Source organism: Cottoperca gobio, chromosome 4 (assembly GCF_900634415.1).
Source record: "Cottoperca gobio chromosome 4, fCotGob3.1, whole genome shotgun sequence".
NCBI classification, from domain to species: Eukaryota; Metazoa; Chordata; class Actinopteri; order Perciformes; family Bovichtidae; genus Cottoperca; species Cottoperca gobio.
Genome location: NC_041358.1, coordinates 20,038,413 through 20,053,671, shown reverse-complemented (window position 1 = coordinate 20,053,671; position 15,259 = coordinate 20,038,413). Strand labels below are relative to the sequence as shown.

General features: G+C 38.7%; 1 protein-coding gene across 1 annotated transcript in view; it reads left to right on the top strand.

Moving 5' to 3' along the window:
* Window positions 1-15,259, top strand: part of pex5la (peroxisomal biogenesis factor 5-like a) — an 80,035-nt gene that overhangs the window by 36,051 nt on the left and 28,725 nt on the right. The window contains exons 3-4 of the mRNA XM_029429720.1: window positions 8,075-8,186; window positions 14,564-14,779. Of these exons, the coding sequence (XP_029285580.1) occupies window positions 8,075-8,186; window positions 14,564-14,779 (328 nt within the window). The remainder of the gene's footprint in view (window positions 1-8,074; window positions 8,187-14,563; window positions 14,780-15,259) is intronic.

Sequence of the window (15,259 nt, the reverse complement as noted above, 5' to 3'; positions counted from 1 at the left end):
GTCATTCTTAACAACAGCTACAAAGAACCAATGACATTGAACCAGAACCAACCAACAAACCAAAAGAGCCCAGTCTTACTGTAATTAAACCGGACAAACATATCAGAAGTGAGCCAACATAATAAAGGAAATATATGCACTAATGACTAAAAATAATCCTCATTATATTTGTCATTATCAGGGTGAATCTGATCCTTTATCTTGCGATGTATTTAGGTCACTAACAAAGACATATGTTTAAGTATATTAAAATCCAGTGGTGTTTTTTTATAGGCTGTTCTTTGCTATTACAGTAGAAGAGTACAGCCCATATAAAAGCATTGCATTTCCAAGATAAATTATTTTAAAAACAAAGAAAAAAACCCTCATTTTGTGACTGATGAAAATGCATTTTTGACACTGTTAAATAGGCTTCAAATTTGTTGTATTAGAATAAGATGCCATAGAAGTCTTGTAATCCTCCAAAGAACCTGAAAACGTGACAATCAACGGCCACTGCTGTCAGCCCAGTCACATTAAAGTACCTGCGACATCACTGTCAAGTGACTCCCCAGAACTGCAGAACAACGCAGCAACAAACTCTGCCAAAAAAAACAAAATCTTAACCCTGATCACTGTTCAGATCTGCTTGATGTAAGCGCTACACACACTCTCTGTCATATGCAAAATACACAACAGCGTAAGCAGCATTTCTAAGTCATCATTGTTTTCAGGAAAAAAAACAGATTAGGGTTTTTTTTTTCTTTCTTATGTAAAGGATTTTATTTTGATCCTTCTAGATTTCCAAGTCAATAACGTCACCTCTCACTTGAATGTTTTGTATATGACTTTGCTTAAACCACCTTTTCAGGAAAATAAACTCAACATTGAAATAACTGCAGTTTCAAGCTGAGCACTTGTTGTTTCCACTTGGCCGGACACAACTCATAATTGCCGTCGTCTTCTCCAGTGGCTGAGGATGCAGTTTGAGAGGCATCGTGTTCCAGCTTGATGTCACTTAGCAAGTGACAGAGGCTAAGTGACAATCTGTGGCTCCTCACGCCACATGTCAAGACAAGTCAAGTCTATTTGTAAAGCCCAAAATCACATACGATGTCTCATTGAGATCCTCAGAGTCAGGGGTCTCAGCTCAGTCCAAGCTCTCTGAGACGACGAGGAAAACGTCAAAGGAAGCAACATGAAACCAGATGTCATATACATCTTTAACAACATCTTTAGCAACAGCCTCAAGTATTATTTTAACAGTTCTTCACATTCCTTAGTGCCACTGAAGAGGACTCCTAGTGGTAAAATAAAACAGTATGTGAATATGACCCTTCATTTGCAGCCTAACTTCCAAAGTGTGCTGCTTACTGTGAAACTGACACTTCATTTGTACAAAACAAAACTACACTTTACAGGGAATTTAAGGATTGTGTTACTGCATGAAAAATCTGTAAGATGTGCTGCTTAAAGGATAACTAACAACGATTTGATTGTACCAGTACTGTCTGTGTAACCACATCCTGACATCCTATTTCTCTAAGCCTGACTTGAGAAAAAACTATGAAAAACACATCAATGCCATAAATACATACAAAAGTACCAAATGTGTAATTATCCGCAGCTAAAAATAGTCCCCAACAAATGCACTATGTCCTCCTGTTTGAGTAATGTTTGCAAGCCCAGCTGTTTTAGAAAAACTATTTGTGACCTGTTTTTCAAGATTTGCATCTTCAGTAGGAATTAATCGGCTTGGGACTGAGTGCCACAGACAGGGCAGGGAAATTGGAAAGTATTAAGAGACAGTCTATCGCTTTGTTGGTTTTGGTCTTTTCATGGAGTTTGCTGAATATAAGATAATACAGAATAATGCCACCCGTATCCTTTAAATCAGTCTTAAAAAGCAGTCTTTGCTATACTTTTCCCACAATTTAATTTCAAATTGTGCAACCCAAGGACAAAACATGTTAAGCCATTATGATGAGTCATAATATACCAAACTAGCTGAACTCCAGTATGCAGGCCCCTGGGAGTACATGGAACAGTTCATTGCCACCCACAAGAGCAGCTTTGACACAACTGTAATGAGTAAACAACCCGCTGCTTTACAGAGAACATTTACAAAGATAGATCAGAAACAATGAAATACAATTTAGCATTTAAAAAACATACAGATTCTGAAGAGTTAAATGTGATATAATTCCTGATCACGACATATTCCACGTGTGAACTACACAAGATGTTGGCTATATTTATTCCTCAAAACAACCATCCCTAACATAGCGTCCAGCTTTAATCCAACAACTATTGTAAATCCTCTGCTTTGATATTTCTCATCCACCTTTCCCTTTTATATAGAGTTTTCCATCATCTCCACCTCCTCCTGTCCTCACCTCGACCTCCCCGCCTTCAAAGCTCTGACAAGTTTAACTGGTACACGGTTCCCTTAACATCTGAGAGATCTCTTGGAGTCAAGCCCAAGCGGCACAATTAGCTCAAGTTTTCCATTACATAAATTTCTCCTTAAAACAAACAAAGTGCCAAGGTGATTTGCATAGGAGAGGAGCAAAAAGGTAGAACAGAAGGGGAGCAAAGGAGGAAAAACGGCAGATGGGGAAACAGTAACCTCCTTGTAGTGAGATTAATGGGCAAACAGCGGAGGAAGCTGCTCTCTTGGCTTAAGAGTCAACCTATAAGTGGCGTTTGCATGCTACCTGCTACCAGAGTGCCTGATGCATCTCCCCAGATAACTGCGGTAGATCTTCTGTCCTCATTTTCTGGATGATTAGAAGAGGAAAAAGCAGAGGTCTCATTGTTTCGAGACCATTATTTAAAATTGGCCCCCACGGCAATCAGAGGAAGTGCTTTGAAGAACATCTACAAAGATCATGTGATCGATGAATATGGCACAATCTCCTCTATCAGGAGACTGCAAAGGGTGAAGTACAGCTATATTCAGCTATATATATATATATATTCACAGTTGTTACTCAAGTTGCAAGACTATCTGCACAAAACTGACATTACATTGTGAGCTTTAATAAAGCTCAAAATGCAAATCTGACTTTTGTCATTATTAGATGTGACCAATTATAAGTCGCTCTGTCAGTCATTCTTTAAAAGCCTACAGCACTGGCTGTAGCTCTGTGAGGCTGTACTCGGATACAGACAGCAGTTGTGCTAAATACTAACATCCTTAGGCTAACATGCTCACAATAACAATGCAAACAGGCTAATATTTAACATTTATTATGTTTGCCATGTTCACCATGTCAGTTTAGCGTGTTGCTATGCTAATGTTGATTAGCAATAAACACAAAGTGAAGCTGAGGCTGTTATTAAGGAATTAGGAAGGAAATCTTATACGTTTTGCAGGTATTTTGTTACAATTGAACCAAAGTATTTGATTAGGTTACATTTTGAATACGTCTAAACTAAATTTCATATCATTCCATCCAGTAATTGTGGATACATTTACCTCAAAACCACACATGTCAACTCATGGTGGCACTAGAGGAAAAGTCACCAACAAGTGACCGACTTTGCATTCCTATGCACAATAGCGTGGCTAAAATTATGAAAACACATGTGCCAAAACTGTGTAATCCTGAGAGATGCATCACTCAGCTGGTAAAGCAGCAGCTTCCTGCACCACAGATCATGAAATGATGTTCTCATTTTACAACTAAACAGCATGTTGTATTTTCTGAAAATATGCTAACGCTGCCAACTTTAAGTAGTAAACATGACTCAGCAGGACTCTTAGCCAAGATTCTGTCAACATCTCTCATTGTTTCCAAAATACCTCAAGACAATGTTTTTATTAAATATATTAGTTGAAGATCATGGTATGCTATAAATGTGCAGCATGATGCTCCTTTGACAGTGCTGACCTTCAGTCAATCAGTCACAACATCAAAAACAGTCTGTAGGGAAGGCTTCAGCCTGTGTGCACTGCAGAAAACATTTTTACTGCTCAAACAGAGTGGAAACATCCAAGGTCATTAGGGGCATTTTACACAGACTACTGTACAGGGGTTTAACAATCCATCTCTGATTAATGCACACTGTAAGTGTCCCCAATAGATACTCCGCAAGCATCACAAAGATTTTTATTCACTGACAGATGTTACTCCGGTTATCACTCACTCAGCCACTGCAAGCATGTGCATGTATGAATGTCAATTACACTGTTAAGAGATTTTTCCCCTCCAGTCATCAGGTCCCATGTCTCCACAGAAGTACACTATATGTATACAGCTCAGCTAACATTTATGTTGAAAAAAGCATGAAAAATCCCTAAAACACAACAAAACAGAAGGAAATCATTATCAATAATGTATTATGCTGTATATGTTCACTTGTTTTGTACAGACAACAGTCCAAGACCCAAAGATATTCAATTTAAAATAAAAACAGAGAAAGATAGCAAATTGTCACATTAGAGAAGTTCAGAATGTTTGCTTAATAAATTACCTAAACAATTAATTGATTATCAAAATTGTTGCAGTTTAATTTTCTGTCAATCAGACTAATTGTTTAATCGTTTGAGCTCTAATTGTCTCAACGAACAAGCATTAGATCTCCTACAACAGCTTCAGGCATGTTTGTGTGCGTGAGTGAGTGAACCAGATGTACATTATGGATTATGAAAGTTATATTAGTCACTATACCCCCCCCCCGCTCATCAACAACAAACACACACTAAAGTGTTTTGATGTGGTAAATAATAATAGCAGGGTGGATGAATGCTGCTGTTTTTGTTTTCTCTGCATGACAAGCAGCGCTTCTCTCCTCTCGCTGCCAGGGTTACCCCCGCCAGTTTAATCATTCCTACGTATGTTTTAGGTGATGTTTTAATCAGGTAGCGTTGTGGGTAAAAAATAATCTAATTAAAGCAGCAGAAGTCATTTGAAATGATTCATTCCTTTCATTAAAGGTCAACGGTTGAGAGGTTATTATTCAGCTTTTATGAGGATTTGAAAGTCAAGATGAAATGATGCATCTTCCTCTTTGACAACACTTACAATTGTACAGCTGAGTCAACTGAGTCAACAGTGGCTCTGTCTTCACTCACACTCAATTACACTTTTCCAAGCCCAGACTGATAAATCATTGATAAATTCGACCTTTAAAAACCTGTGTATTCTCATCCTATGATTTGTCGCTGCAGTCCAAATTTTGGGGGGGAAATGCATGGGCTGGCAGTAGCAGAGGGTGAAATCAGGTTACTTCACACTGTGAGACTTCCTATGAACCAAAAGCTTCATTCTGACACCAGAACAGCAGAAACTCTAATTACCTATGCTGAGTTAGCGTTCTTGCAGTACAGCACAAACACTCATTCAACACAGAAACGACCCCTCTTCGGATTTTATTTGTGTACTTTTTCCAAAAGTTTTCTGTCTGCTGAAAAGCATCTGCCTTTTGTTTTGCACAGCATCAATTGACTCTTATTCCAAACTAGTTACCATCATCTTCATTTCACTCATCTCTTTGTTGCACAGCATTATTAACTTCCAAGTGAAAGAACGTTGTTGTTCAAGTATGAATGAAACAACTTTCATAGTATCCACCTCATTATGGATTATGATTCGTTTTCAATTTAATAGTGGCTTAACCCGGTTTAACAGCTAAAATAACTTAACAATGTTTTATCACCTTGATACTTCATGACTTTTCCTAATGTTATGACAGTTGCTTATACAATTGTGAACTGATGACAAGAAGATTACTACAGAAAAAGACCCATTACTTTTGTTTTTGGATCTCAGATATGTAAAACATGGATGTATACAATACATTTTCATGTGCACTGTATCTGTGTTTGGTTTCGACTCCCAAACCCCCAAATCTGTTTGGATTTCTGTTATTTTTGTTTTGTGGTCAGACTTCTCCGGCGTCTAATTGACTCCAAACATAGGTAATGTCACCATATGGGATAACATGCATATTACATGTTACATTACATGTTTGCTAAATACATGGTTGCCAACACTATTATTATTTTTAATCAATATAGCAGTGGTATCTATAAGACCCCAAACAATGAGGGTTGTAAAACCAACATCCTGTGTGCAGTCCATTCCATGATTGGTAATTAAACTTTTAACACCTTCATTAAACATTCTTCTTGCGAACGTGGCCTGGAAAGCAACAATAGCAAATGTCATGTTTCCTGGCTGCTGGCATTATATACACGCTCCACAGGCTGATAACGGTGGTGGTGGATTATCCTTTCTATGGACAAATCTGTTTTTCACCTATAAATTATGAAGCATTGGCTGGTGAATTGTGGCGAGCTGCACCTGGAGTGTCCAGGCTTCAGGGTACCAATAATTAATTGGATGTAACTTATTATGAAGCTGCACTGGCAAGCTTTACACATTGGTGAATCACAGGAAAGGTGATTAACATATTTATGGTTTGGAAGGTGAGATAAGCAATAATTATTAAGCAATAATTGTGTGAGACGCATCCAGCAGGTTTTTCTCAGCACAGCTCATCTCAGTGGTTATCTCAATGGTACCTATAAGACAGTCAAATGACATGTTCTACCTGTTTCTGAATAAATGTGATTTCCTAAATATAATGTGAATAAAAGACCCAGTTTCCTTAATAGTGTACACTTCCTGTACCTGGGTTCGTTCTTTTGCCTGTGCATGACAAAGACTTAAAACAATGTCTACTTGTATCTAAAAGTTTAAGACCTCATTGGAAATAGTAAAAGCTCTACACACCTATGGTCCACTCAGAGGTGTTTTCACTTATTGTGCCAGATTAGACCTCTTCTGAAAGTCACAACAGATTTCACCGCCCATTCATTTCTATGATAACCGGAGAGAGAAGTATCTGCCTGAACACAATCTGATTGAAATTGCTCTCCAATGTCCAGCCAGTTTAAAAGATGGGGTGACATCTGATTTTGATTGATGTTTACCACCCTAGCCTTGTTATGTCCCGCCAGTTTTTTGCCATACCACACAAAAAAATATTGCCAATGTAAAATCTGGTTGGACTGCACCTTTGTGGTAGAAGAGTTGCACTTATCACTCTTATTGGTTAATGTTGTTTGGTGACCACACTGAATTTCAGCAGAGACTACAACTAGAACTGGTTTCCATAGCAGACACACACACACACACACACACACACACACACACACACACACACACACACACACACACACACACACACACACACATACACAGAGGAAAGCTCTCTTACAACTACAGAGCCTGTCCCCCATCAAAACAAATGCTCTGAAAGAAATATGAAACAAAACCCATCTCTGCAGGCAACAGTGTCATCACTAACATAATTAAAAAGGACAATTCGGTTTTAAAAATATGCTGAGAGCATTAGGAGATGTCTCTTAGCACACCAGCTGTATGTAAAGACAGGTTTGACAGTAGCTAAGTAATTACAGTGCATGTAAAAACATTGTGCAATGTCCTGCCTTACACTGAAATCTTCCAATTACCGTGTTGTGTCAAACATAATGATGCGATTGTGTGATGAAGACGATCTTCCATTAACCAATGGCCCTACAGCAGCTGTGTTTGGATGTTTGTCAGAAAAGCTTTAAAAAGAAGTTAGCTGCAGCTTCACATTTGGACAACATCAGCCACCACTTAAAAGTACTAATCCCATACTAATGCTGCCAGCAAAACAACCATGCCAGTGTTCAAACATTACTGGCACACATAGCTAGGAGTCAAAGAGCAGCCACTGGGATTTACCATGACTCAAAATACGCAGAGATTGAACTCTCCACATGAACATTATCACAAAGTACAAAATCTTAAAACTGTTACGTCTGAGTGGATCAACAACCGCTTGAATCCTTCAGTGCATCTATGTCAAGATACTGTGAATAAATGATGTGCTACAAAGGTGTGTTATCTTCCTAAAAAGACACATAGACATGTTGAAACACTTGGGATGTGTCAGCATAGGGACGATGGTGTAATCTGAATAATGCCCGAAAGGACCTAACTTCACTTAATGTTAATTTACCACAGGACTTTTGTATGATGGGAGTTTCATGCTGAGTGAGAGCCTGAACTGTTTTGTCTGTTTGCCCTTACAGCTGGTGAGTGAGCAACAAGAGAGCCGTCCGCTTTTAAGTCCCTCCATCGACGATTTCCTCTGCGAGACCAAGTGCGATGGGCTTTCCCGCCCAGTGACTTCCAACACAGCTGGTACAGTACAGTAAATTTTCAGTCTGCAAAAAAGTCTATCTAACTGACAACGTGAACATACACGTAGATGACTACCCAGAAATACATTCATGTGCTGTTGAAGATGCCTTTTAATCATTAAGACCGGGCTCAATGTTAAAGGAATAATATGGAATACAAATGTAGCATTACCCTGCAGTATATAGAAGAAAAGCTCTTTGATACCATAGTGTGGTTGTTAACACGCGAGGGACTCAAATGACACATTTAATGCTGCCTCCTGTTACCAACATGTTTCTAATCAACCATGGCAACAATACTGGGTTTCTTTTTCGTCTAGAGGCCATGTGTCTATTAACACAACATCGGAAGGGAGTGTTGCTGGGTGCAGTGTTTTTTCTCCAGGTGGCCGCATACGCTCTCCACTAATTGGAATAATTGAAAAAAGACGTTGGTGCTCAGAAAAAAGACGCTGTGCGGAACAATACTGGGGAGGATGTTTCTTATTTGGCTTGGCCATGTGTCTATTAACACAACATCGGGAGGGGGTGTTGCTGGGTGCAGTGTTATTTCTCCAGGCGGCCGCATACGCAGTCCACTAATTGGGAATAATTGAAAAAAGATGCTGGCGCTCAGAAAACAGACGCTACCTAACCCAATTAATAAGTTAGTTAATTATTAAATATGTATTATTTACCTTTCACATGAACCACTCTTCAAATAGGCATGAATTACATCCACAAAAACAGTGGTCAAGAAAACCAGGAGCAAATGCCAGGAGTTGACGAGGCCACAACAAGATGATGAACCTAAAAGAGCGTCAGTTCAAACCTTAAATGGTCGTAAACAATATAGAAAACATGATGTAGCCTTTATATGGCATTTCTATTTCATGCTTCATGAACCTCATGATTTATTTGCAAGTTTTATTGAACTTTTGTCGCATTTTGTTTACATCAATATACAAACTTTTTCACCTCAGCTTATGAGACCTGAAATTGGGGTAGCTACGGCCTAATGTGCTGTAACTGGTCAGAGGCCATGAATTATATAGTATGAACCATAATTCTAGATAAAAATGCATCAATGAAAGTAATAGCCTATTGAGAACTGCAGCCTACCCGCTACTATTCAAAGCATTGACCCAAACTGGCAAATCAGATTTTACTTGTAGCTTCATCTATGTGAACACTAGCTATTCACTGTATACACATGAGGGCAACATCTTGACATCAGTAGAGCATGTATGAAAATGATGTTCAAGATTGTCTCCCGAAAGCTGCTTTCACATGATTCCTATGGAGACAGCAGTACCGCCCCTACCCTTGGCGTGGCGCACCACTCGAAATTGCCACTGAGCACTGCGCTCAAAGTTCAAATTATTTCAACTTTGACATCGATTGTCACTGACATTTCAAAGGGCAAACAATGAGATAACAGCTGTATGAAGCGGCACAGGCAAGCAGGGGAGGTAACCATAGATACCAAACTAAGTAGCTGCCTTCACCGCAAGGCTCTTCGCCCTACGTCGTGGTGTGAGGGCAGCTTTAGTTAATACATATGTATATTATACAGTATGTATTTATTGTAACCTTTTCATCCTGCCAAATACACCTAAAAATAAACTAGGTTAAAGTAGGTGTTGAGAAATTAAATCAAATTAAATCTGACTTCGACAGATGCCATCTCGGTTTCCACATGGATGGGATCTTGATCACTAAGCTGTACCATCTTTTGAATGAAGCTGATTTGGACAGATTGCTGCAGCTGACATGTGTCATCTCCATACTGGTCACTGACTGTGCTGATTGAAGCGGGAAAAGTATGGGTGAATGTTGAGAGAAACTCTCAGCCTTCTGTCTCCCCAGTGCCTCCTGCTGCTCCTGCTGACAATGACGTACAGTAGGCCCGATATAATTGGTCATGAATCTCAAAATTCCCTCAGATGGTCAGATGCTGTCTTACATGTAGTGTATACGTGCAATATTATAAAGTTATGCACCATTTCAAAGCATATCCTTGCGCATGCAATCATCAATGGCAAGTGGTTATGGAAGAGGAACGTCTTGTGTCTTGGGAATCCTCCAGCTGCTTTGATTTCTTCTCAGTCTAAAGACATGCAGGTGAATAAGATTTTATTTATTAAGCAGTGAAAATCAATAATGAATGATAATTACCAGCTCAAATGCTAATCCACATGAGACCTACATCATGTTGTTCTCCCTCTTGCATACAGTTTTAGTTTCGTCTGATTTTGAGGTTGATGACTATTTTTGCCTGTTGATAGAACTTTAAAACTCCATTATGAATTATAAATTGATATTGTGGGTGTATGGCGTTTAGAAACACACTAGTTAAAGAAAGTATGCAGCCCCCTGCCCCTATCACCCTGTGTGACTCAATCAACTCTGTGGAGTCCTTCCGCTTCCTGGGCTCCATCATCACCCAAGACCTCAAGTGGGAGCTGAGAGGGTGATGTACGCCTCCAGGACCCTGAGGCAGGCAGGAGAGATTGTGGCCGAGAAGGCTGAGGTCCATCAGGACCAAAACCTCACGCCACTAAAACTGTTTCTTCCTGACTGCAGTGGGCCTCATCACCAAGGCCTTGGACCGCTACCCACTCAGGCTGTTAAAGAAATGTCTGTTAAAACGTTCAATTTACATAATAAAATGAGAAAAAGTCTGAAACTATAAACTAACCTAATCCGCTGGTTGCCCCTATTAAGAAGAAATAAGAGTACAGTGTCCTTTTCACTCCGGTTAGGATATCCATCAAGACTCATTTGCCAACGTAGGCTGAAATGCCTTTATTCAAGAGCTTCTCATCAACACCCCCTCGCTGCATAAAGTCCTGTCTCCTCTGTATCCACTCAAAACTATTTTCTTTTCTTTTGTCAGCACTTTGCTCTAACATGCTGGTTCAATAATGGCAGGAATACTCTAAAGACACAATGGTTCTCACCTTTTGAATTCAATTGAACACAATTGATTGCTTGAGATTTCAATGATCAATCTCTTCTCTCTTGAAACGTATTGTTTGATAAATATAAATTTCTAAATCTAAGTGTTGTCGTCAAATTGAACATCGGGGCCACCCTTTCCCTGAATAGTGATTGTACATTCATTAAAATTAGTCAACCAGAAACATCAATATCCACTGACTCTCACTGGCTAGAGCTGATCTGTAACTGGAATCTTTTAAGTGACAAAATCAACAATTATTGGCTCGAAATAAGAAGCCTGCTTTAAATATCTTTCTGTCAGAAGTCAAGGACCGACCCATTTTTTGAACGACAAACCGTCACTATTAACTGTAGAAAATGGTCATTAAATGGCACAGGGAACCTTCTATTGAGGGTTTCTTGGTAACACAGTAACGCTTCTAATCTGTGAGGTTTAACTCTCAAAGGTTGAATTATTATGCATATACTGTATAATGGAAAGTAGCTGCCCGCACTAAAAGTCTTGAAAAGCGTAAAGCCCTCTGATTTATTGTGAGCAAAAACGAAAATTGTATGTATTCAAGTTTCTCGCCAAAAACTTAATTTTACAAGTCAAAATTGAACACATCATGAGAATGTTATAATTTACCTTCGCCCAATATTCACTTTTACCGAATAAAGCCTAAATGCACCGTAGTGCAACTCTATGGAACCTCCGTTCACCGGCTGCTAACAGCTAACAGCTAATGTTAACTGCCTCTCCTCCTGCGCATTTCAACACAGATTTGTTGTTCGCAATGTATCATCATCAGGGGGAAAGTAGAGTACTCAATAATGAGTTTACTGCGTCCCGGGACACAAGATGCTGTTAGTCTCGAGCCCTGACGGTACTACCAGGCACTACGGTACCTGCGCTAATGTCGTTTTCAGAATTTTGGCATCAACTCGGTTCTGAAGTATTGGTTTTTCTTGAGATCTCTACTTTGTATTAGTATGCCATTTCTCCTTCCACTCATTTCTGTCAGGCTTCATTAAGTTGTAAAGATGAACAGCTAAAGACTCCAATAAAATGCTCAGTAATCATATTTATTTTCTCACCATCAGTCCATTGGCCACCACAGAGCAACTTGTTATCCATTAGATTAATAAACAACATACAAGCATCCAGTTAAAATATCCAGTTGATGAGGAATACTTGTGCAATTGTCTTTACAGTCTCATCATTTCAAGTACACTCAAGGGTGCCAAAACATTTTTGACATCATTGGCTTTTTATGAACAGCTTGTGTTTCTTTTTGATGCTGAAAACTCTTCAGGCAACCATTCCCACGTGTGTGTCTCCCTGATTTGTAATTGTATTTGTCATCTAAAGAGCAGAAGGCATGGAAGACAAGCATACTCTCTAATTACGAAGAGATTTCAGTCAACAAATGCTCTCAGTTGGTTGTCATGAAACAGCAGCACGCCAATTATGCAGTCATGTGTCTGTAGTTTTGAGCTCGCATTGCACAAAAGAAACAGTCAGGGTCCTGGGAAATGAGGGAGAAAACTTTGTAGGTTCCTCAAATAACCAATGCATAAAAAGATTATTTTACTGGGGTTATGAACCTCTTAAGTGAACTGAACCTGACTTTAAGGCATCAGATGCCATACCCATGTGTTGACACTGACATTGGCCTGTGCAATTACAAAAATCATTAGAAGCGTCCAGATTATTGCATGTTAACAAAGAAAACAACTCCAGATATGCTTCATGTACAATTGTAAAATGTTATGTGACGCTACTTGTGATAATAATGTTCACCCTGGAGGCAAGACATTAACAACAACCAATAGCAAGAATTTCACAAACTTCCAATTACACGTTACACTAAAGAGGAGAAATACCACCCAGAATTAGACACTTGTGTACATTTCACCCTGATTGCTTTTGTTTTATTTATTCATATTCTTATTTCAGTTGCAAGATATTCACATAAGAGTATACCTTTTATCTTCATGCAGCACTGTAAAAACAAATGTTTCTAGAAAATAACCAATGATGTTACAGCAAGTCTGAAAGTCACAGCAAACAATGGCAATTAACAACAAGCCGGAGGACAAAATGCTGATTTGACTACGACAAATTAAACTGCTAACACCAAAAAATATTTAATTAACAAGATATGAAAGAAAAGTGGCAGTAAATAGAGAAGACAACAATCGTCGTTGGGAAGAAAGTTAATTAACTATGAAAGAAATCTAGTACATACTGTACAACATTCTTCTGGAAAAGAAAATAAGAAAGCTTACATTCTGATATTACCTGAGGTTTTAACATCCTTTTCTTTTTTTATAATGAAACCTGGGTATCAGCTAAGAATTGTAACACTCTTACAGAGTCTGCAGTCATGAAGCTGAACGACAGCCCAGACAAAAGTTGAACCCTTTAACAGAAGGCTCTGTCCTTCCTTGCCGCTCTAACAACCTGCGATTGAATTACTTAATTGACCAAACTGGAGCTCCTCAAGGGGCTGCCTTATCCTTATCAGACTGTGCAGTGGCCTGAAGTATATTTAGATTCTCTGAAAAGAGCAGCAGCACATTTCTTTCGATGTCCACCCGGGGGGCAATATCGTGACAACTTAAGTACCCTTGACAGATGAACTCGCCGTGTCAGAAAATGTGTAGATCAAAATCAAAGCTTCATACAGCAGAATAAGTGAAACCTGTCATCCTATCTTATTACAAAGAGAAAGGAAAGTTTTTAAAATATATTACATGCTTGAAGAATCTTAAAAAAACACCTTGTCATTGTAACTCAATTAAAGCAGAACTATTGGATATTTAAGAATAGAAATCATCCAGATGACCATCATCCACAACGTGACAAGATATTAAATTTCAATTTAAAGAGCGATTATTTAAGGTAACAGAAGAATAGAGAGAAAAAAGAACAGGGAATAAGAGATTAAAGGGCGCTCGAAGGATCCATTTATACCTGAATACTATAATGTATACTATCATTTGCTCAGTAATAAAACGTTAGGAAATAGCATGTTTGAATAGTCAAACTGTGTGCAATTCCACTTTCATTTTCCTGCTTCAGGATTCAATCAGTAGTGAAACTTGTCGAACTTAATACCTTCACATTTATAACAAGAAGGGCAATTGGAGGCCGTTTTCATAAGTTAAAAATAATTGGTGTATCCGTCCCCTGATTCATATTATTTCCTGACTAACGGAGATAGAAACCAAACTGAAAACATAATATATTATTATTAATAATCCTAGATGAAGTTAAAGCATTTTTATGAACTTACAATAAACACTGAAATCATATTACTGGTACAAGCTGCAGTACATTTGGTGCTAAATGTCCCTCATGCAAGTGGAAGATGTGAGTCTCTCTCTATTCCCACACAATCCTAGTTGGAAATTATAAACTAAACTAAACTACTGTCATGTCCTACACAGTTCTGTCTTCAACACTGGACCTGCTAGATCTCAGTGAACCTGGCGAGAGGAGGAGCAGCAAGGACAAAAGGAGCCCCCTGTCGTCCCGGGTCAACAGCCAGAAGAACAGCCTTCACAGGAAGAAGAAGCAGACAGATGAGACGGAGCTGATCCAGGTGGAAGTTGAACAGACCGGACAAATCATGAGGACCCCAGAGAGGGTGTCACTAGACTCAGGTAGAGACGGATTGTAAACTATGGATTTTTCACAATCTGTTAGAAGAGCAACAAGTTTAGACGCTTTATAATATGCAATGTATATGTAAGAGATGGTTCATCTTTAGGACAATGATGCATACCATGAGTTACTAGATACTGTATGCACAGAAACACCCTGGTGCACAGTGAAAAAGCACTTCATAACAAACACACTAGAGATAATAGCCTGGATTTAGGGCTGGATATCATACTTGTCTGGTACTTAAATGTGTCTGAAGACAAATACTGAAAGCTGGGATTTAATATTTGGTGCATTTTGCACATATTAGACTGTATTTCAAGTTCTTGTACAGCTGCTAGTGTTTGGATCAATTTTAACAATTTTAACAAATGTGGCTTCTTTTGTAAAATTAAGTTAAATTAATTTTGTAGAAGAAAAAACTTTCGATTTCTCAGTTTTAAAAAAAAGTTTGTTTTGGTATCAGACCCAAAATTGAG